At 36.2% G+C, this 23,566-nt stretch overlaps 1 protein-coding gene across 1 annotated transcript in view; it reads left to right on the forward strand.

The window, feature by feature from the left end:
- LOC150095219 (ATPase family AAA domain-containing protein 2-like) overlaps positions 1 to 23,566 on the forward strand; it is a 538,448-nt gene that overhangs the window by 41,356 nt on the left and 473,526 nt on the right. The window contains exon 3 of the mRNA XM_090410622.1: positions 13,915 to 14,297. Coding sequence (XP_090266748.1) covers positions 13,915 to 14,297 — 383 coding nt within the window. The remainder of the gene's footprint in view (positions 1 to 13,914; positions 14,298 to 23,566) is intronic.

Here is a 23,566-nt window from a genome sequence, read left to right on the forward strand (position 1 = left end):
CAACACTTTGCAGAATTTCTTTAATTTTATTACGTTTTACAAGCTCACTAAATGAAAGAACACAAAAAAAAAAAAAAAAAACCCAACTTGATAGCAGTCACATAACACACTGACAAATGTCCTCCTCTCAGCTCCAATACATGACATCAACAGCTGAATCCTACTTGACCTTATTGGCTCATTGCCAAAACAAGATGACACCTGATTGGCTCTCTAAACACTCATGCTCATTGGCTATATTCAAATGAAGGAAAGCTACTTCATATCAACCTAAGTAGGTTGTGCTTCTTTTATCTGGTTATATATGGCCTTAACTTTTCATAGAATACAGATAATTGAACAAACTTTGTTGCATTACATTCTTGATTAAATTATCTTTCCATTGATATATAATTTTATGGTATTACACCAAAAAAAAGTGGTGTTATGAGCCATCAAACTTCAAAAATACACTTTTTTCAAAAGGTTTCCACAATTTTGGCCATTAGTGTAAGTTTGTGAACATTCACTGGTCTCAGGGTCACAAATCTAATGCAACCTTTATTTTATTTTACTCTGTTGCATTTGAGATAAAATTGGTATATATATTAGTAGATGGTCATAAGATCATAAATTCCAAATTTGAGGAGAGGGTGGAAAGAATGATAAAAATCAGTCAATAAACTACTGTCATGTTGCTCTCATTTCATTTGAAAAGGTCATCAGCAGCAAACTTCTTCATTATCTGGAGGCAGATCACAATATGGATTTCACAACTGATCTCTAGCCTACATTACCTACCTTTGGACTTAGGCCATTGAAAGATTTGAAGAAAACTCATGCTGTTCTGCATTTATATAGTATTTGATCAGATCTGCCATATGGGCCTGTTCAGCAAACTTTACCTTCTTTCTACCCTTTGCAGTTTTTTCACCAGCTTCACTACACTGAAAGTAATGTTAATTGACATTACTAGCAGTATTTTGGCACTGCATTAGTGTCAAATAGGATGACATCCATTGTTTCTGCTTCCTTCTTTGGTCGTACTTGTTCCTGATCCAAACATCTACTGACTGAATAACTGAAATAATTCTTGTTGGAATGAAACATTTCCTCCATTCCATCCAAAAATTCCTGACCATTATCCATGTCTTAGATATCTAGCAAACATGTCAAATCACAAGGGGGGGGGGAAATGCAGCATTGTAAGTGGTTTGAGTCACACACTCCAGATTTGCACTGAACCTTAAAGTACTGGGTACTCATGTTAATAAGACTCTTGTTGCCTTACAATACAACATAATCAGTATTTTAATCTAATATTTCGCAGACAATAACTAACATTTTAAAGACTAATGATAACAGATGTAAACAAAATAAATTGAATAAGAATGCAGAATTTCAATCAAGTAACGAAATATTTTGCCTACACCTTCTGAGTAGTCAGGGTTGACCAGTTGTTTTGTTGATTTCACTGGAAGATGAGAGTCTCCCATTGCTTTTTGGAAAATTTTTTACATCCAACCTTGCTTAGGTGACAAGTGTTCTTTAGAGAGAAATATTCCTAGAATAACCTGTCATCTGTTATGTTTAAAGCAGAGTGTTTTTACAGTAGCAGTTTTTTCTAACTTTATGCAGGATGTCAAGCACATAATCCACTAATACACTTTATCCATACTGGTTCATAATTGTATAATTTTGGTGATGTTCACTGTTTAGCTGCAGATCTAACAAACTCTCCATAATAAGGGAGGTTATGCTGGCATTGTATCTTGTACACACCTGGTATTGATAATCAACAAACAGATAATTCCCTTATCTGATATTAGATAATTCCAAAAGAAAGTCCAAGAGAAGCTAGTAAATATTGATTTTTAAGCAGTGTGTAATTTCTTTTGAGTATTTTTACCCCCCCCAGACATTACATTTAATGTAAAGAACTACTACTATTTTGTAGTGATCTAATTGCAGTCTGTAGTTTGCCTGTTAATGGCTTTAGGGTTTAATAATTAATTTTTCTAGGATTGTGTCTGCTATTAGTGTAATGACTAAAGAGTTTTGCAGTATGTTATCATTTGAGCAAACAGCTCTAGCTCTTGCTAAAGTTTTTATGCCATACATTTGTGCAGGATGGTGGTGTAAGTTTCTTAAAATTCCATGTTATTATTCAGTATACTTTGTTTGCCTCTTTTTATCTTTATCCTAGAAAAAAAAAATTGAAATGTTTTGTCTCTTGTTAAGTAATTAGAAGTCAGTTATTAACATCAGTAGCTTGGGGGGGGGGGTCTATAAATCCAAATCATATTTGTAACAGCCATACATGGAAATCTTGCCTTATTCTCAAAGAGCAATTAAACCTTCTATGAGTAGATCTATCATCAAAGGCCATAGGGGGTGCAACTTCTGTGCCTCTATGTTTCTGTCTCTTTCACACTCAGGTGGTAATATTGTGTTTGCCATGTAGTGTGACCTGCAGATATCCAACAAGGGGAATCCTGGTAGTTGCACTATCCATGGTCCAGTGGCATGGAGAGCTTGCTGTGGTGCCTGTATGACATCTAGGGTAGCCCTGGCATTCCATTCCCAAGTGCACTCATTGCTTGCCGAGAGTAGATGTCCATGTGTGGCTCTGTGGTAGGTGGGGAGCTGCAGCACTGGATGAAACTCCTCCTGAGAATGAACAATTTTTCATCTTCTTGTTTATCTTATCTTTTTTTATTATCCTGTCTTCCAGAACACAGTGGTGAGGAATTGGATCCCACCCAGTGATGGTGGTCTGGAAGACAGGATAGTAAAAAAGATAAACAAGAGGATGAAAAATTGTTCATTCTCATTCCCAAAACACCTCAATTCCCAACCATGTTTAGAAACTAAAATTATCAACAGAAAATCAAAGTAAGAAACAAAAAAACCATCAGAAGCTGCAACGAATTCACCACTGTTCTTAATTTTACACTCAAAGGTAAATGCACAGTTGAAAAAAATTGTCACCCTTCTTCAGCCAGAAGGGTTTGAAAGTATTGGCTGGGTCTTCAAAATCTGTAAAGAAACTGCATTCAGGAGATATCCTTATTGAAGTGCAGCTACAGTAGCGCAATCAAAAATTGCTCCATGCAACATCTATTGGGGAATACCGTTTTGGTTATCCCCCCCCCCCCCAAAAAAAAAAAAACTACTCTAGAGATGTAATATCAGAGTGGAACCTTCTTGACATTCCCACTGAGGAAATCAGCTCTAAACTGAAGAATCAAGGAGTGACAGCTATAAGAATTCTCATGTAAGGATGTTCATCTGGTTCCCCCTAGAAACAGACCAAGCTACCAACATATGTCAAAGCAGGTTATCTCAGGCAAGATAACTAGTGAGCATTTCCCACTTCACAGGAATACCTTCTTGATTGGAGGAAATGCCAACTAGACACCAGGTGGTAGTGTTCTTTATCGTCCAGTGAAATATTACTGCCCGGCTTATTGGAGACCTGAAGTGGCAAATGCCATGTTTGGTCTCCAGAACAGATTCTAGTTTCTGTCCCCCCACCCCTTCTCCATGAAGTGTGAATGATACCCTTCAAGGCCATGACAAACATACTTGGGGACTCAGAAACTTCTTCGTTTTGTGGGTACAGCAGTTAAAACTGTGGTATTGCAGGCCAGCTGCCAGTTAGTGCATGGGCTTGAACCTGTCAGTAACAAGTCAAGAGGCTTCCTGATCAACTGGTGCATAATCTCACTGCCACATACTCTGTCAGGCATGCTGGAAAGGGAGTCTGGGTAGTGGTGTGTATGTGGGGGGGGGGGGGAACTGCTGAGGCCACATCATGGCATGGAGACTGGTTTTCTCTGTATGGAAGTCATGGCCAAGGGTCTGTCTTTTCTCACCGCATGTCCCCACTATATCCTTCCATCTAATCAAACTTATGATCAAACCTATTGTTTGTGAAGGCTTTCACGAACAGTAACAGTGACACTGCAACAAAAGCAAATCTCCCTCATAAACTAATCCCATGAAACAAGTCACATCACAACCAGTCACAGCATACAAACCATACCATAATCTCCACTAAAAACTCATTTTCACATCTACTTTACTAACACCTGTAGAATTAATATAAACATAAATGACGTCCACCATCACTTGCAATCTTCCAGACCAGACATCTTATTTCTGACAGAAATCCAGATCGCAGCTTATCTATTACTGTCCACCTCCAGTGCCCAAACTACTTCACACTTTTTTTTTTTTTTTTACACACTTCACAATTCTTTTCACCACAAGGTTGGCACCTGTGTCTTTTTGAAATCTGACATAGTCTGCCAAAGAATGGCTAATTGAGAATCTCCTGCTTTTGACCTTTCTCTGGCTCAAAGTTTTCTTTCCTGTTTAGTAACTTTCATTTATTGCATTTACTGGTCTCCAAACACTAATAACCACTCAGATCTCTTCACATTCCTTTCCATGAAGCTTGACCACATGCTATCCAAGTAGTGGGGTCATCATCCTGGGTGACCTCGATGTCCACAGTTCCAACTGGCTCTCCTACTCCAACACCACTGACCAAGCAGAACAAGAATCAGAAGTCTTTTTTAAAAGTAATGACCCTACAAATTGTACATCAACCCACTTGAATCTTTGATAACACTCTTCAAATGAGCTGGATCTCTTTTTGAATAGTTTTCCTATCAGAGATACTGCAGAGGTCACCTCTCCTCTTGGCAACTCAGACATATACAAGCATTCCACTCTCACAGAATGCCTCACCTCCAACCATTCCTGACCTCACATCCTCTGGCACTACAAAGGAGCTAATTGGGATAATCCTCCTTTCCTTGATATGACTATTGCTTCCACTCATTTGACCCTAATACCTGCTGTTAACAAGTTACAGAAATTATTCTCACTAAGGCCTTCATCCCCCATTCAACCCATCCACATCTATTTTTCAAGTCCTGGTTCAACTGAAAATGTGTCAAAGCATTCAAAGAAAAAAATTCAGTTTACTGCATGTGGTTTGCATCAAGAACTCCAACTTCATACTCTGCCTAAACCAAAGCATGTACATATGCAAATCAGTAGGTTCAAATCTGATTTCATTAAGGCCACCAGCAGTAAACTTGCCTCCTGTCCAAATGGAAGTCATGTCTTCTGGTTGCTTGCTAAGGCTGTTGGATGCAACTTCTGCTTTCCTGCACTTTCACCTCTGTCTCAACCTGATGGCACCACTATTATTTCACTCAAAGATAAAGATGAATTCCTAGCATCATGCTTTTCCTCAAACTACTGCGTAGACGATCAAGGAAAATCACCTCCTACCATACTGGAATCCAAGCACCATTTGCTACTTAGAGACCCACCCCACCAATTAATCAGCAACCACCAGCATGGATTCTGACGTTCATGATCCAAGCTGACTTTATAGATAACATCACCTGCTGCTGGACACATACCATGGAAAGGTTAGGAGAAACTTTTGCTGTCACCCTTGACATTTCCAGTGCTTTCAACCATATATGGTGAAAGCACTGGAAATGTCATCAAGGCCTCCTAAACAAATTGCTATTCTTTGGTCTCCCTGCTACCTTTTCTAATTGGGTCGCCAGCTTTCTCTCTGGTCATTCTCTGAGTCAAAGTAGATTGCTCCCTCTCTTGGAGATTCATCACCTACTCTTTCTCCTGTACATAAATGACCTACTCACAATAACCACTAATCTCTTCCACAGCTTTGCAGATGATAGTACTTTCCACACTTCCTCCTCATTTGAAAAACCATGCAGTACTTTGACATTACAGGCTAGAAGATCTACAACTAGTGTCTTAAACATTGATCTATGTACATACTATTTTCCAATGGGGCAAGGGCAACCTTGTTGTTCAATGCCACCAAAATACAAGCCTATTCTAACTAAGATGAAAAGCCAAACGGCTATTTTATCTGGCGAGGTTGATAAGTAAAGGGGATATCCCCTTTACTTACAAGCCTATTCTCTCACAAAAGAGATCTCAGCTCACCTACCCTTTCCCTCAGTAATACAGAAATCACCAAATAATATCAGAGGTCTTTGCTTGGATTAACATTTACCTCCAGTCTTTCCTGGCATTAACACATCACATCAATAGCCTTCTCAGCATTCAAGAACCTTGGCATTCTCTTTCGTTCAAGAGCCTATTTTACACTCAACAAACTCTTCACTATATACAAATTTGTCCATATTTAGAATACTGCTCACATGTTTGGAGTGATGCATCTAAAACTTCCTTTAAAATCCTTTATACTATCCAGAGATGTGCAATTAGGCTCATAGATGATCCTTCTCTTACAGACCCTTCAACCTCTATCTCATAGGTGCAGTGTTTTAGCACTGGCACTGCTTCTATTCTACATGTACTTCCATGGTCATTGCTCCAGTGAATTGGAAACCATCATTTCTCTACAACCTGCAACCCAATAAACTTCTATCCTGGTCCTTGGTTGTATCCCACTCATGGCATTGATGTGCCTATAGGTCTATCGATCTCTCGCGTATGGGATCGGTATTAAAAAAATCTCAAACTATCAGTGATGCTCCATAATCCTGAATCCCTTATTATTATTATCTGAGACTTCCAGGGAGTCAAGTACTCATCAAGGGAGACTAAAAATCACCCTAACCAGATGTCATACCTTCCCTTAAATGCATTCACACAAGATGCACTCACTACCACTAAAGACAAACTATTCCACTTAATCACTGCTCTGTGAGAGATAAACCTAGCTCTTACCCTTTTCTGCAAACAAATTTAACTTCCATGGATGACCCTGTTCTCTCCCCACTTTCCATATAACGAAAAATTTCATCATTTGATATCCTATAACATCCATTCAAAAGTTTATAGACCTCTATCATATCACCCCTCTTTCACCTATTAACCAGAGTCTGCAATCCACATGCTTGCAGTCTGTCCTCATAATATTAATCCCATAATCCAGATATCATTTTTGTAACTCTTCTTTGTACCCTTTCCAAAGCTTTATCTCCTTGGAACCATGGAGACTAAATCTGTGCACAGTATCCAAGTGTGGTCTTATCAAGGCCTTATAAAGAAGCAAAATGATTTCCTTATCCTTAGATACCAAGGTTTGCTTCAATATCGTAATTATCCTCTGAGTTGTATTTGCAACTTTTGCTATGTGATCTTTGAACTTCAAATTCCTATCCACCTTATGCCAAGATCCTTAGCTTCATCAGTTTCTTGTAGCATAACCTGCTAATATAATATGTCGTTGGAAATCTCATCACACCAAAGTGTATAATTTTACACTTGCTAACATTAAACTGAAGCCATTTTTGTTTGCCCAAATTTCCAGCCTATTCAAATCATTTGGAAGTGCTCAGCAACATCCCTGAATGCCCTGCTTATCTTTGCATCACCGGCAAACAACTTCACATCTACTGTTAGACCCTTCCTAATATCATTAATGTATAGATTGAACAACAGTGGCCCAAGGACTGTACCTGAGGTATGTCACTGGTCACCTTAAGATTCACACCCACTGTATACAACTTTATATCTGTCTGTCAACCATCCAAGTCCACTGATCCAAGTCAAGAGTTTATATTTCAATCCCATATTCTCCAGTTTATGCAACAGCCTTTCGTGTGGTATCCTATCAAATGCCTTGGCAAAATCCAACATTATCATAGTGTATCCCTTTATCCAACTCGGCCATAACATTGTTTTAAAATATGAGCACATTGTTAAAACATGACCTTCCTTTAGTAAACACATCCTGCTCCTTGATGAGTATGGCTTATTTGTCTACCTATTTCTCCATGCAAATTCTTACCAACTTCTCTAAAATATTCACTACCTTATGAGGGATACTGATTTTGCATCATATCCTTATATCATTCTTGAGCCGAGACTCAAGTTATACAAACATGTTAAAGGCCTTGCCAATTCTGCTGAACATTCCTTTAGTACACCTACTGATATTCCATCTGTCCCTATTGACAAATTCTTATCCAGATTATAGAACAACTCTTCAACTCATTTTCATCACCTCTAACTCTTCATCCAATGTAGCAGCAGCACTGTGCACCATGTTACATACCTGGTTGTTATATCTTAGCAAAGTGAGCACTCATTAATTGAACAATCTCAATAGCTTATGATACTAGAGTATCATCTGCATTCAATAAAGTTATTTTCCACATTCATTCTTTCTTTTGCTTGCAGTGTAATGATAAAATTCTTTTGGACTTGCATAGTCCATTTCTTTTGATACTCCGATTTAGCTTTCTTCACAATACTCATTACTTTTGTGGTGCGAGCTTTTTCATAACTCCTTTCATAACTCCTCTCACTTTATTCTCATGATATTCCTTCCACATCATCACCATCTTCTTCTTGTGAATCTCTTGCTTAATAAGGTTGCCCATCCATTTCACTCCCAACCTATTTATTCCTTGTACACTAGGATACATTCAGATGCCACCTTATTTAAACATTTTTTCAAAAATTTCCATGCATTGTTGAAATTTCCAAATGTACGGAAATCTTTTTCAAAGATTTCCATACATTTGGAAACTTTTCTCATTCAGTAGCTGATACCATGGGACCAAAGATAGTATTCTCCTATGTTGATCATAATTTCCAGCTTTGTAATTCAGTATGCAATTTGTGCTAATGGAAACATCAATATAGTTAGATACTTGCAAAGAAAGCACCACATGATCACTGTCACCAACTGATGGTAAAATCGTCATATTCTTAATAGAGGCTCTTTGACCTGAAGTTCCTTCTTTCACATGCTGCTTGAGAAAGTTGTCTTGCAACAATTCAATAAATTCCTCTTCATTCTTATCATAAGATTTTTCTTCCCCAATCAGTGTTTGGATAATTAAATTATGATCACTCGTTTGTTGATTCATTTCTTTGTCCTCTGCAACTGAGCCGCCAAGTCTGTAGCAACACTACCATATATTTAATTTTTTTAGCCTCTACTTCACACCAGATTGTCCCATATTCACTGCTACATAGGACATTGTTACTGTCATTGTTTTCTTGCATTTCTACCTTAACTGGACTTAAGTCGTCTGATATCATTAGTAGTACCCCCCCCCCCCACTACCTGTTCTATCATTCCTAAAAATAGCATTACACTCTATCCCAGTTTCCATATCTGATTCTGAAGCCAGGTTTCACGAATGCCAACAATCTTAAGCCACATCATATTCAATAAAGCAACGAATTGAACCCTTTGTTTCTGATGCTCCTGGCCTTTGTGTATATACACGTAACAAATTACTACGTAGCCTATTATTATAATTAGATATGCAATCTATTTGGCCTTGTTGACCCGGTACAACACTGGGCGACTCCTTGCAAAGGTGGAGCAAGATACCAACACTCCTATCTCAGTATCTCCCATAATGCAAAACACATCTCCTTGCGGATACGTATAATGTTATGCATTAAGGGAAGGGCCACTACCCAGACTGGTTTCAACCTTTATTGAGGTCTCTTCAGTGGGGAGCCAGGCCCAAGTGGAGATACTTTCAACATCTTTCTCTAAATCCAGAGCAATTTAATTAAAAGGTGGCACACCGTTTGGCAGCTCCTATAGGAGGAGATGACCTTGCTAATGCTTCTGCCTTGGTATCTCCACTTGGGCCTGGCTCCTACTGAAGAGACCTCAATAAAGGTCGAAACTGGTCTGGGTAGTGGCCCTTCCCTTAATGCATAACATTATACATATCTGCAAGGAGATGTGTTTTGCATTATGGGAGATACTGAGATAGGAGTGTTGGTAGCTTGCTCCACCTTTGCAATGAGTTGCCCAGTGTTGTACCACTTTACCCTAGTCCTGAAGATATTTTCAGGCGCAAACTTTGTTTGCACACACTTGGATAAAGGATTAAACTAAATTTATTATACTATTTTTACTCTCTCACACATTTTTTACTCACTTCTTCCAACAGACCTTTCATATCTCTCTCTCTCTCCTACTATATTTGTCACTACTTAAATTATTAATACCTACCAGAATTACTATCTCTTTTACTTTTCTTTTCTGTTTTTCAATTACATTTGTCATATCTTTTATTTTTGCCCCTGGGAAACTAGAAGTAGTGACACCCTCAGCATGCACAAATTTTAAGATTGAATCACCACACCATATCACCTCTTTTTTTAAGATTTTATTTGGCTTACCTTATTGTTAATATTTTTATTACCAAGTTCAGTGCTTTCCTGCATAGGTCAGTTTTCTAATAACTTCCTTTAATCAGGATATTTCCAATATCAGATTATCCTCGGATAAATTATCGTTATAATGCTTTAAATGTCATAATTATGGTCATTGTCAAACTGCTTGTCATAGCTCTGCCTATCTGTGCCTGATGTGACAGTATAAAGATAATGATAATAAAGACTGCAAGAGCAAACCACCAAAATACTCTATCTGTGAGGCAGACTACCCATATTCTCTCGAGCTTGGCAAAGGTCGAAGGACAAAAAGGAAATACAAAAGTTAAAAACAGTAATATATCAGGAGGCAGAGAGGCAGTATAGTAGCAATAACATCTGCTGAACCTTCTTATGCCAAGAAGGCAACTGTAAATAAAGTGTCAGTCAGGATTTTTGACATATATATATCTAATTTTCTCTAGAGAGGTAGAGTGAATTAAAGAGAAAATTAGATATGGATTCACTCCTGAAGACATGCCAAAAATGGTTCCACTACATGCAAATCCTCTTATTAAAAAAATAATGGACCATTCATCACAGAGGATCAACAACATGGCTCTGAACTCTATTAGATGTCCCACCAATAGATAGCATTGGATACCTCTTCTGCCCCTTGGGAAGATAAAGTAGTTGATATACTGGGTGCCTTAGAGGTAGTGGAATTTGATGACATCTTGGATATTTTTCCAGAAGAAAAAGAAATAATGGATACTGGCTTTCTAAAACTCATAAAATACAAAAATCCAAGACTAATGAAAACAAAACAAAACCTCTTAACATACAAAACTAGATGATGCCACCAAAAAGAAGTAATGAAAACATTCCTACCATGAAATTGTTACAGATTTCAACAAAACATAGACAACAACATCAATACTGTCTTGCAGAAGTATAAACCAGTAGGCTTCTGATTGCAGGAAACGTATCTGAAACTGAGTGATGATACAGCTCTCTGTAATGTTACCATCATTCATAAGGACAGGACAGCTGATCTGCTCACGGAGGAGTCGCCATCCCCGTGGGCAACCATATCTCTTTCCAACTTAACACAATGTTAAAGCAGGTGCTATTTGCTATCCGACTCATTTGGAAATATAATAACAGTTGCAGAATGTTTCCTGCCACAGATATTTCTTAAGATGACCTTTATGATAAGGGATTTAAACAGGCACAGCACTGTGGAGTAGTACCCATAGCATCAGAGGAAGAGTTGTTGAGTGTATTCTTGACAACAATAATTTCTCAAAAACAGGAAGCACCACCTTCTTCCATATGCCTCTCCGAACACTCCCTACCATTGACATAACTGTTTGTTCACCCTCTGTTTTCCCATTGTTTAAGCAGGAAATTGATGACAACCTATTTCTGTTACTTTTCTCCTTGGACAACCATGTACTACATCAGAGATGTCATGTTGGAAAATTGAGAAAGCTGAATGGTTGCCTTTTTCTCATTAGCAGAATTTGATTCTTTGTCAGGCAGCTCATCTCCATCAGCGATGCAGTGAATCATGTAAAAGAGTGTATTATAGGAACTGTCAGAACTGCAATTCCTAAAACATTTAGTCAGTTTTCACATTTATCTAAGCCATGGATGGTGATTTCTGAGATGCTGTTTATGACTATTGGAATTGGTTCCACAGTCTTTGAACCAATGAATGATTCATATGTAACATCTCACCTCTGCCTAACTTTGCCCGACCTTTATTCTTATGATGGCTTGCCACTTGAATTCATCAGTTAAATGATGTCTTGCAGATATATCCAAAGATTTTGTTATCATGAAATGTCTTGTTCTCACAAAAGAGATTTTTTTTTCACCTGGAAACTGGTTTTTCATCCCTCAGAACAGTCAAACTGGCCCGTGAGCACACAGATCTGCAGTCATAAAATACTTACTTAATCCCTCATTAGGAGGGCTCAACCAGTTCTAAGAGATGGTGGAGTAAAGGGGTGACCCCACATGAATAAATACAACTTTAGACACAAAATGGAAAACCAGTCCAAAATGTCTGCTTTTGTGCCATGGCTAATTATTATATACCTCTGACAGTGCTACTCATTTGTATACAATAACCAGATTTAGCATCACTTTTCACATAATGTACCTGACTTTCATATCTCAAGTTTTTTTTATATCCCTCTCAAGTTATCACAATTTTTCTCTTTGTTCCTTAATTTATGTAAACCAGTGTATTCTTTAGATTGCAGATAGTGTTTAAGTTATAATATGAGGTGCTACTAAATGTTCACGAAATTTGAATGACACCCTCAAACCTTGTAGTATTGCTTTCTACTATAAGCAGCAGAAGGCAGTAATACAACAACGTGAGCTAAGGCAGTAGTACAATGGAGCAAACTATTACTAAGGGGCAAGCAGTGCCTTTTGTGAATCAGTGTGCCTGCCAACAGCTAGCAAGCTGTGTTATGAATTACATGCATTTTTGCAATGTCGTGTTTTAGTGGTTCAGCAATTTTCTTCATCTGAAGTGGAGGATTTTAATGAGCAGAGAATATGCATCAAATTTTGTTTCAACCTCAAAAAATTTGCTGTGGAAACCCACTGAATTCTTAAAGAAGCATTTAGTGATATTGCTACGAGTCAAAGCACAACTTTATTGTGGTACAAATGCTTCAGAGACGGATGAATGGTTGTCAAGGATGATGAGTGTTCTGGATGACTATCAACAAGCACAACACAGGAAACCATTGCAAAAGTGTGCAAGGTTAACCTTGAAGATCTTAGGAAAACTGTTTATGATGTTTTTGAGATCATAGTTTATGACAGTCCTATGATTTCACAGGTATACTGTTGAACGTTGTTTGACATTTCCTGACTAACAAAAACATGACAGTCATTTCCCTATCTCCCTATTCACCTGACCTTGTCCCTCTGACCTTTTCCTCTTCCCCAAGATGAAAGGGCATCGTATTGACATAGCCAGATCTCAGGAGGTGCTCAACAAAGTCATATTTGAGGATTTCCAGGGATGCATGGAATCATGAAAAAAACACTGTATATATGCCTTGGTGTGGGGGGGGGGAAATTATTTCGAGGAGATGGTAGAAACTAGGAGTTAGGGTAAGAAATTTTTGTTTTTTTTCATGGCCAAATTCCCTGAACTTTTGGGTAGCACCTCGTAACTTAAATAAAATTTTCTGTAGTCTATTAATTTTAAAGTTATATATATAACCATTTTAATGCCAGTAATGCTATACCTAGAAAAGGGAATCTGTTATATGCATCAAGTGATACGCGTTTGTGGCCGGGCAGGGTTTGTATCGTTTAAGTAATGCAAACCAAGGCAACTCCAATGCTAAAGGTTACATTCTCAAAACACTGTTAAATTTTTTAAACTTTCCAAGTTTCATTTTATTTGATTATAAAAATATGACATCTTTAATATCCTCATTGCATATTACTTAATTTGACAGATTTAAGCCTTATCCCTCTGTATCTTAGTATGGATAATGATTTTATTTCATATTGGAATAAAAATTCTCTGATATATCAGCTATTCATGTGATTTACTGTTAGAACCAGAAAGAACTTTCCAGTGAAAAATGGGCATCATTGTTGCAGATTTAAGTGGATGATGTGAGAATTTTTGTTTTAATCAAATGTAATGATAATGTATTGCTTTTTTTTTAAAGATTATGTTGAGACTTGTAGATTTTAATTTCATTTCAGTAATTTTTTTTTCTCTAGCTTCCACCTCAACATCACACTACTCTCTTAGGAGAGACATTCTTGAAGAAGAAAGTGAAGATCATACTCCTGAGAAAGGGTTGAAAGGAACAAGCATAGCTTCAACTTCTTCGCATTCCAGTACTAATCATGCTTTTTTGAATGGCAATGCAAATAGTGATGAAAAACAAGGTGTGAGACGTAGTACCCGTCAAAGGAAGGTTATCTATGACAATTTAAATCAACAGTGGCTGCTGACATCAATTCCTGAATTTACTAGGCTTGACTGTTCATTATTTACATCTGATAAACAAAGAAGGAAAGATGAGAAAGCAATCTCAAAAAGTAATGACAGGCAGCATAGTTATGAGCTTCAGAGACTTGGTCTTACTAATTCAAAAGTGGTAAGTTCAATTATTAGTAAAGCTGTGTAGAATAGCTGATAATATCTGTTTCAATTCTGAAATATCTTTGCCGAGTTTTTATTTTTAGTATCAATTTAATTGCTAATTTGTTTTTGATTTATGACTGAAGGTTTTAAAATTTAATAGTGTTAAACAACTTTGTCATTTTCTAACTTCAAATTTCATTTTTAGACTAATACAGTAAAATGTTGATGTGTTTCACAAAAAACGAAAAATATATATTGTAAAAAATTCTAGGATAGGAGAACTTTATTTTCTTTCCTGAAAGGTTGTATTCATCTTTTTTTAAAAGACCCATGTCATTTTTATGGATAAAGAAAGTTGAAGTCACAAGACATTGGTATTTATTCCATACAGTCAAAAAAAGTTAGTCCTCGCTTGATAAATAAATTTTTCTTGTTCTGCATCAATAAATGAAGCTGGGGAAAGATAACTTCTAAACAACATTCCCAATTTGTAGTAAAATAAGACTTGCAAAAGGCATCATTGTAATTACAGATTTCTCACTCATTGCTCTGCGAGAGAAAAACCTAGCTGTTATCCCTTCCTTGACTGTGAACAAACTTCACTTCCATGGATGTCCCCGTGTTCTCTCCCCACCTTCCATATAAAAAAAATTTCATCAGATGATATCCTATAACACCCATTCAAACGTTTATACACCTCTATCATATCACCCCTCTTTCACCTATTAACCAGAGTCTGCAATCCACATGTTCACAATCTATCCTCATAATATTAATCTCATAATCCGGATATAATTTTTGTAACTCTTCTTTGCACCCTTTCCAAAGCTTCAAACCCGGGAGACTAAATCTGTGCACAGTATACAGGTGTGGTCTTATCAAGGCCTTATAAAGAAGCAAAATGATTTCCTTATCCTTAGATACCAAGGTTTGCTTCAACATCGTAATTATCCTCTGAGTTGTATTTGCAACTTTTGCTTTGTGACCTTTGAACTTTAAATTCCTATCCACCATTATGCCAAGATCCTTAGCTTCATCAGTTTCTTGTAGCAAATCCTGCTAATATAATATGCTGCTGGAAATCCAATCACGCCAAAGTGCATAACTTGACACTTGCTAATATTAAACTGACAGCCATTTTCGTTTGTGCAAATTTCTATCTTTAATGCAATACCGAATTGCTAAGGCAACCGTGGCCCTACAGAAGTTAAAACCATTGTGGGGAGATAACAGAATAGCAATCACAACCAGACTAAGACTAATTGACACCTTGTTGAATTCTATCCTCTTGTATGGTTGTGAGACCTGGACTTAATTAAGGGAAGATGAGAGGAGACTCCTGTCTTTTGAAATGAAAACTTACAGAAGACTTTTGAGAATTCCTTATACCGCTCACGAAACCAATGAAAATGTCCAAAAACTGAATTGATTCAATAGACAGGAGAAAAAGGGAAAATATTCTGACAGTCATCAGAAGAAGACAGATGAAATGGTTCGGACATGTGGAGAGGACTAATGGCATTCCAAAGCAAGCACTAGAAGGAATCGTTCCGGGATCAAGGATTAGGATCCGACCTCAATTAAAAGAAAATAACATCAAAAATCAATTTTTGATATTTTCTGATAACATCAAAAAATGGACAAATTCCTCCCTTTTTCAACTGACATCAAGAACAAGAGACCAGATGATTGGAGGAGGCTAACAAAGAATATCATCTACCAACGATGAGTGACCCAACGGTCCATTTAGGACTGTGGGAGAGAAGAATTGTGGTGTTTTGAAAAGCTTTTCTCTTGGCACCTTGTATGCCTTTTCCAGATCTATAAAAGTTAAATACAAATCCTTATGTTAACATGACTTCTCCACTATTTGTCTTAAACTGAAAATTCAATCTTGAAAGCAAACAGAAGTTTGCTTTGTTTGTTTGCTTTCAAACCTTTTCTCCAACTTTCTCTTCACAATTTTTCTTAGCCTTCTTTCAAGTATGCTTGCATAAATCTTACCTATAATACTTAGTAGAGAAATTTCTCTAATTTTCACATTCAGCTTTTTATAGATGTTAACTATAAGAGTTCTACTCCAATCTTCTGGAATTCGACCTTCTGACCATGCACTCTTATTTATGCAGCATGGTCGCTGCAAAACCTTTATGCCTCCTGATCATTTCTGGTTTAATATCATCTACTCAAGCTGTCTTTCCACATTTCAAGCTTTTGAAGCCCTTTTTCTCATCAAGCATTGATATGTACTCCTGCTTGCATTCCTCTTGAAAATTTTATACTACTATTCTGTTACTGCTTGTTTCGTTCTTTCAAACAGTCTTTCAAAGTAATTACTCTAGACATTTAGGATATCATTATCTTCCAAATTTCATGACATCTTTTTCATCTTTGATTCCTTTTACAGTACCCTTTCCTCAATTTCTAAGCTTTTTTTTTAAATTTTCAATAGCTTTCTGCTCCTTTTCCACCTTTTGGATATTTATTTTCTATATTCTTACTGAAGTCTTCCCATGATCGTTGATTTACACATAGCTACTTTTACACATAGCTTAGCTCTTTCATTTTTGTCTGTATTTTTTTAGGACATCAGCCAACTTATTTGACAGGAACTTTCATTATGCTTTCTTATTGTCCAGGACTGCTTCTTTAACATCTTGTGTCCACTATGGTGTTTTTATTTTTCTATTCTTGCAGACAACTTCACCACATGTCTCCATAGCTGAATCAGTCAGTGTTTTTTTCAGAGCTTGCCACTGAGAATCCAAGGCTTGGTTCTTATTTTCAGACTTTTTCATTTTTTTTTTCAGTAATGTTTGTATAGTTGAGCCTAGGTTTACCTGTAATCTTGGAAAGGAATACTTTTCTTTTTCAATATGATATTCAGTTTTATCCTACATGGAACTAAGTGATGGTTACTTCCAATTTCTGTACACTCATATCCTGAACCACAATGAAGATATCACTGTCATCAGTGAATGAGGCTTTTCTTCACATGAATTTGTACACGTCTTTATGTTGGAACATGGTGTTAGTAATGATTGGTCTATATCCTGAGGAGAAATCTAGCAGACACGTACCATTATTATTAGCCTTGCCCTTTCTCCAAATTTTACCAAAACCTTTCTATGTCCAAAATCTTTCTATCTTTCTAGGCTGGTGAGATACATGGTGGGATTCATTTTATCCTTTGCTGTTTAGGTCTCCAAAAAGGACCACTTTTTCCATTTTCTTTGTGTCATCCACATTCTCTAATGACTCAAAAAAACTCCTCTACTTCTTCCTTAGGAGAACCTTCTGTGGGACCATAGTCACAAATAAGTTTCATGTCTATTTCCTCATTTTGAAGTTGCCCACATAACTCTACTTGAAACTGCTTTTCAATCAAGAAGTTTTAACTTAGTGTTCAGTGTTGAATGCTATCACTACTCCTTCCTTTCTTTGATCATTATTGCCCGAAAATAACATCCTATATTTATTAGTAAGATCTCACCTGTTTTTGTTATCTTCGTCTCAATAATGCCAATTATGTCCACATGGTACTTTTCCAATTCTTCTTCAAGTTTGATTGCCTTTCCATTAATACTCCTTATATTGATGGTTCCTGTCTTCAATTTTCTGAAGAGTTTATTCTTCTTCTTATAGATGTTGAGTTGGAGCTTATTCCAATAGCTGACTTTTCAATGCATCCTGACCTTGTTTAACTGGGCAACATCCCAGCTGACATGATGCTACAATTATATATGTATATATAAAAATTTTTTTTTTTATGTTGAGTCAGTCAGTACACAGATGTCGATCAGCCTTTAGTATGACAGTATGCTAGTACCGTGTGTACATAGGAAATGTAGAAACTTGTTTACTTTTTGATTTTAAAGCCTGTATATTACATTACTTGGGAAACACATAATAATATGTGAATGATAAAGGAGAAGGAAAGAAACCTGTTCTGTGGGTTTTGAGTTATACAGGTAACCCTCGTATAACGCAGTACTTATACAACGTAGTTTCGATATAAAGTGGTCTACAAATTGTAGTAAACCTTGTTCAATGTGGTACTTATACAACACAGTTTTGATATAACACCGTTTACAAATTGTAACCCTTTATCTTTTAGTGACCCTTGGTCTTTTCATATATTTTTCACCGTGTGACTTAAAAATCAAATTTTATCTCATTAAATTTGCCTCTGCCAGTATCGTGGATGTAGTTATAAGTAGTGAATTTATATTAGGGGAAATACCCTTTAGCAGGCATGTGCATCAATTGTTTACCGTATAAAGTTTATTATTGATTATCTGCATTTTCTGCCAGGAAAGGGCTTTAAAAATCATAAGTGTGTTAATCTCAAGCTGAGCACTTTATTTTCTGGTGAGTTATATACAATATGTAATGTTTTTTTATCTAAAAAAATTGTTTTTATAGTAATGGCCACTTAGAGGGCTTTTGCGATATGGTTGAAAACGAAATTAGTGAATTAATTGATGACAAAACAGATTTAAATGAGGAGGAACTGGTACAATTAATAGATGACGTCGAACCAAACGGCAGCAGAAGTTCTGCCGAAGATTCTGATTGTGATGAATCCGTGAAAGAATTCAGTTTAAAAAAAATAGCAGAAGGATTGGACTTGACAAGAAAGTTAGGAAGTTATTTTACGGATAATGATCCCTCAATGGAGCAGTCCGGAAATTTCACGAGACAATTGGATATTTGTTTAGCTCCACATTATGAACTTAATAAAAAATTGCAGCATAGTGGTAAGCAAGGTCTTATTACTGACTTCTTGATAACTACACCAGCCGAAGTATGCAATGAGAATCATACAAATGATGTCCAAGAGATTTCGAGTGATGACGACGTCCGGCCACTCGTAAATAAAAAACATCTACGAAATATTATTGTTGAAGACAGTGATGATGATTAAAATATGCACTTTATTTTATTTTGCCTAAAACATTTATGCATTATGTGCAATGAAGTTTACGTAAAATTTGTAATTTTATAAGTTTATACTATGTATTTGTTTCATAGTTATACATTTTCGTAACTTACATGAATTACCTGAATTAAATAAAAAAATATTTTTGTTGGGTATGTCGTTGTTTACATAATTTAAAAAAAAAATGATTTCGGAACATAACTCTACTTTTTTCTATGTGATCTGAGTCTTGCATAACGCGGCATTTCTATGGAACCTAACATCCGCATTTTGAAGGGATGTTGGGTGGCATTCGCACATATTCCAACAGATTTAGTACAAAGGTGAGGAATTATTGATGCTATTTCATGTGAACATTTGTCATGGAACTGTTTATAGAACATCATATTGCAGATGCCAAATGCCTCTGCGAATGTGGGTGGAGTGTGTTGATAAAAGATGGGTTATTAATCAACTTGATTGCCCTTTTTTTGGGAGAAAATTGTTAATAGGAAGACCTACCTGGATACTGAACAAACAAGGATGGGCTGGCAATTTGGGATTTAGCCGAACAAATTATATTCTTATTGGTTAAACCAAAATACAAAATGATGGTACAACATGACAAAATTTCATGCCAGCTGGGGTGTTGCCCGGTTAAACAAGGCCCCTGTTGTTTTTGCCAGGGAACCAGGGCAAACAACGAAAAGTCAGCTACTGGAACAAATCTGAAAACACACCTCAACTCAACATCACCAGAGTTAAAGATCGGTACTATCAACATAAGAAGCCTGAATGGAAAGAAATGGAGCTAGTTGAGGAATTGGATAAGTACCAGATCGACATAATAGGGGTGACTGAAACAAAAAAGACAAAAATTGGTGAGTCTCAAGTAGAGTAATGTGGGCAAATATGAGAATGGGGAACTGGACAATGAGACTTATTTGTGCCTATGGTCCCACAGAAGGTTCTACTAAGGTAGAAGTGGAGGAATATTTTGAGGCTTTAGAAAAAGCAGCTGACACAATGAAAAAGGAAAAGTTAGTCCTTGTTGGGGATCTAAATAGCAGAGTAGGAAATGATTGTCCTACTCTGCTATTTAGATCCCCATTAGGAAATGATTGTCAGACATACAAAAATATTTTGGGAAAATTTGGAGAAAAGAGCAAAGCTAATAATAATGGCAAATATTTGTTGGATTTCTGCTCAGGACATGGAATGGTTATTACTAACACCATGTTCCAACATAAAAATGTGCACAAATTCACATGGAGAGAAGAGGAAAGGAAAAGTCTCATTGACTATGTTATTGTTGATAGTGATGTTTTCTCCAAGGTGCAGGACACCAGAGTGTACAGAGGATTTAAAATTGGAAGTGATTACCTATTTAGTCTTGAGCAGGATAAAATTGAATTTCATATTGAAAAGAATAACATATAAGAAAGTTTTAAAGTGAATAAAAGTTGAGCAGCTCTCAGATGTGAACTGTAGACTAAAATACACAAAGATTATTGAAGAAAAAATGAAAGAGTTTGAGAACAGGAACCAAACCTTGGAGATTCAGTGGCAAGCCTTGAAGAAAACCCTGATTGATTCAGCTAGAGAGGCATGTGGTGAAGTTGTCTGCAAGGTTAGAAAAATTAGAACTCCATGGTGGACACGGTGTTGGATCCTAATTCTTCTCAGTCTATACTTTAGATCCGACATGATTACTATTACGATGTTCTTAACTAATTGATAAGTTAAGTTGATTTCTAATTCAAATATAAAGAAAATTTATATTTAAAGCCTGCGCCACTTTATATCTGAATTAGTTCAAGAATTGAAGATAAACCAACTCTCAACTATCTCTCCTTAATATGTTGTTATTATATATACTGGCCGAGTATATTTAACTTACTTAACTTATCTGCTTTGGTTCGAATATTTTATGAATGGTACAGTAAAAGAGATTCAGGTAAAATACAACTTTTGATTAACAAAAACAAACATTTAATTTTAAAATCACAAATTTTACACTTAACTTCAAATCAGTAATTAAAATATCACAAACATTTTAGCTTCTCTGATAAATTCAATCATACAAACTCAGACCATGGTAAATCTGTCATCTCTATAATACAGTCTTCTTACAGTTCCTAAGTTCCAAATACAATAAAAATTGCAGTAACACCTCTTCACAAACATACACTTTTAATTTTACACTTCAGCTAATTCTCCGCAATAGTTACTGTTAGTATAAGGAAATTCTAGGATGAACCTCGCACACTTCTCTGTATAGAAATATTAAAGGTTGGAATAATCTTACCGATAATCTTTTTTCTTCATCTACTTATATGTAAACACTTTTTATAACTGTAAACACTTAAACAGTATACGGCACTCATTAAATAAATCTTCTAAGCAATAACTGAATTAATCATCGGTCACTATACACATAAACAAACGTTCTTGCATGAAGTACTACTGATCACTCATGAATTAAGGCAATACACAATAATTCCATATCTTGAAGTTTTATATGCACAGTTGTTCATTCCTCCTGCATTCAAATAATTCTTTAGGCACTATAATTCTAAACACAGGTAACGGTAAACTTCAATTCTACAGGCTCTACTATTCTCTAGTTACTCGATGCTTTATTTCAAGATTGTGTGTCCTTGACAGGTCGGCCCTGAAATTAAATCTCAACTCAAGTATTGCTGGTCTATTTAGTAGTCACTCAGCTGTCTTCCGTAGCTATAATTGTTATTCTAAAACTTATTAGCTAACCGCCTCTCGACTAGTAGACTTTATTTAGCTGCTTGAGTGACTTGCCGACTCGCTATTATCGCACTGTGATTCCCGAATGCCAAATGCTCCGATTCCAACCTAATGCCAATCCTCTCCTTTCTCTCTCTCTTAATCTATCTCATCTCTCCTTATTTTCAGCGTTCTTCCCCTTTTTATATCCATTCTTCCCGCCTAAATTATTCTCATGATTTCTTTCTAAAACTCTTTTCAATAAACCTTCTCCTCACATGGTGTTCCAAAACTCGCGCTCGCTTACTTACATGCGTCTCCATGACAACAAAACAAAATATAATAAAATTGAGCTATTGCATAACGTTAAACTTCTACAAATAGGAATAAATAGAGAATATTTACATTTCAATTAATGCGCAGTTAAATTATCAAATACAAGTTCTTATAATATTAATATAGTAATAAATAAAATAGCTTAATAATATTTAATACAGTCTTTTCATTATTAATACATATATCTTTGATTAAATAATTAGATATTAGACAAAATTAAAGTAGTTATATGAATATTAAATTGTAAAATAAGTTGTTTACATTAAATAATATTTACAAGTCTAGCCTTTGTGATGGAAGATCATGTTGGATTCTGAACCAAGGATAGAAAAATTAGAACTCCATGGTGGACACGGGAAGTTAAAGAAGCAGTGAAGGAAAAGAAGAAAGCATATCAAAATTTCCTGGCAAATAAATCAGCTTATGCTCTTAGAGAATACAGAGACAAATTTAAGAAAGCTAAACACTGTGTAAAACTAGCTAAACAAAAGTCGTGCGAGGACTTTGGCAAGAACATAGAAAATAAATATCAAGAAGGTGGCAAAATATTCTGGAGGTTGTTGAAGAAGCTTAGGAATGGAGGAAAGAGTGCTGTAAAAGGAGTTAGAGATGATAAAGGTGACATGAAAATGGAAGAAAAAGATATCCTTGAAGTATGGAGTAATTATTTTGAAAAACTGCTAAATGAAACAAGCAGTGACGACAGCACAGTGGTAAAAAAACACTGACCAGGCATGCAGATAGGAATACATAGGAACACGTGGAGAGAAGAGGCTAGGAATAAGAAAAGTCTCATTGACTATGTTATTGTTGATAGTGATGTTTTCTCCCTGGTGCAGGACACCAGAGTGTACAGAGGATTTGAAATTGGAAGTGATCACTATTTAGTCTTGAGCAGGATAAAATTGAATTTCATATTGAAAAGAATGACATGTAAGAAAGTTTTAAAGCGAATAAAAGTTGAGCAGCTCTCAGATGTGAACTGTAGATTAAAATACAGAAAGATTATTGAAAAGAAAATGAAAGAGTTTGAGAACAGGAATCAAACCTTGGAGATTCAGTGGCAAACTCTGAAGAAAACATTGATTGATTCTGCCAGAGAGGCATGTGGTGAGGTTGTGTGCAAGGATAAAAAAATCAGAACTCCCTGGTGGACACAGGAAGTTAAAGAGGCAGTGAAGGAAAAGAAGAAAGCATATCAAAAGTTCCTGGCAAATAAGTCAGCTTTTACTCTTACAGAATACAGAGACAAATGTAAGAAAGCTAAACAGTGTGTAAAACTA

The sequence above is a fragment of the Typopeltis vanoorti genome, chromosome 20 (genome assembly GCF_054136105.1).
Source record: "Typopeltis vanoorti isolate ZY-2024b chromosome 20, IOZ_Tvanoo_1.0, whole genome shotgun sequence".
NCBI lineage: Eukaryota > Metazoa > Arthropoda > Arachnida > Uropygi > Thelyphonidae > Typopeltis > Typopeltis vanoorti.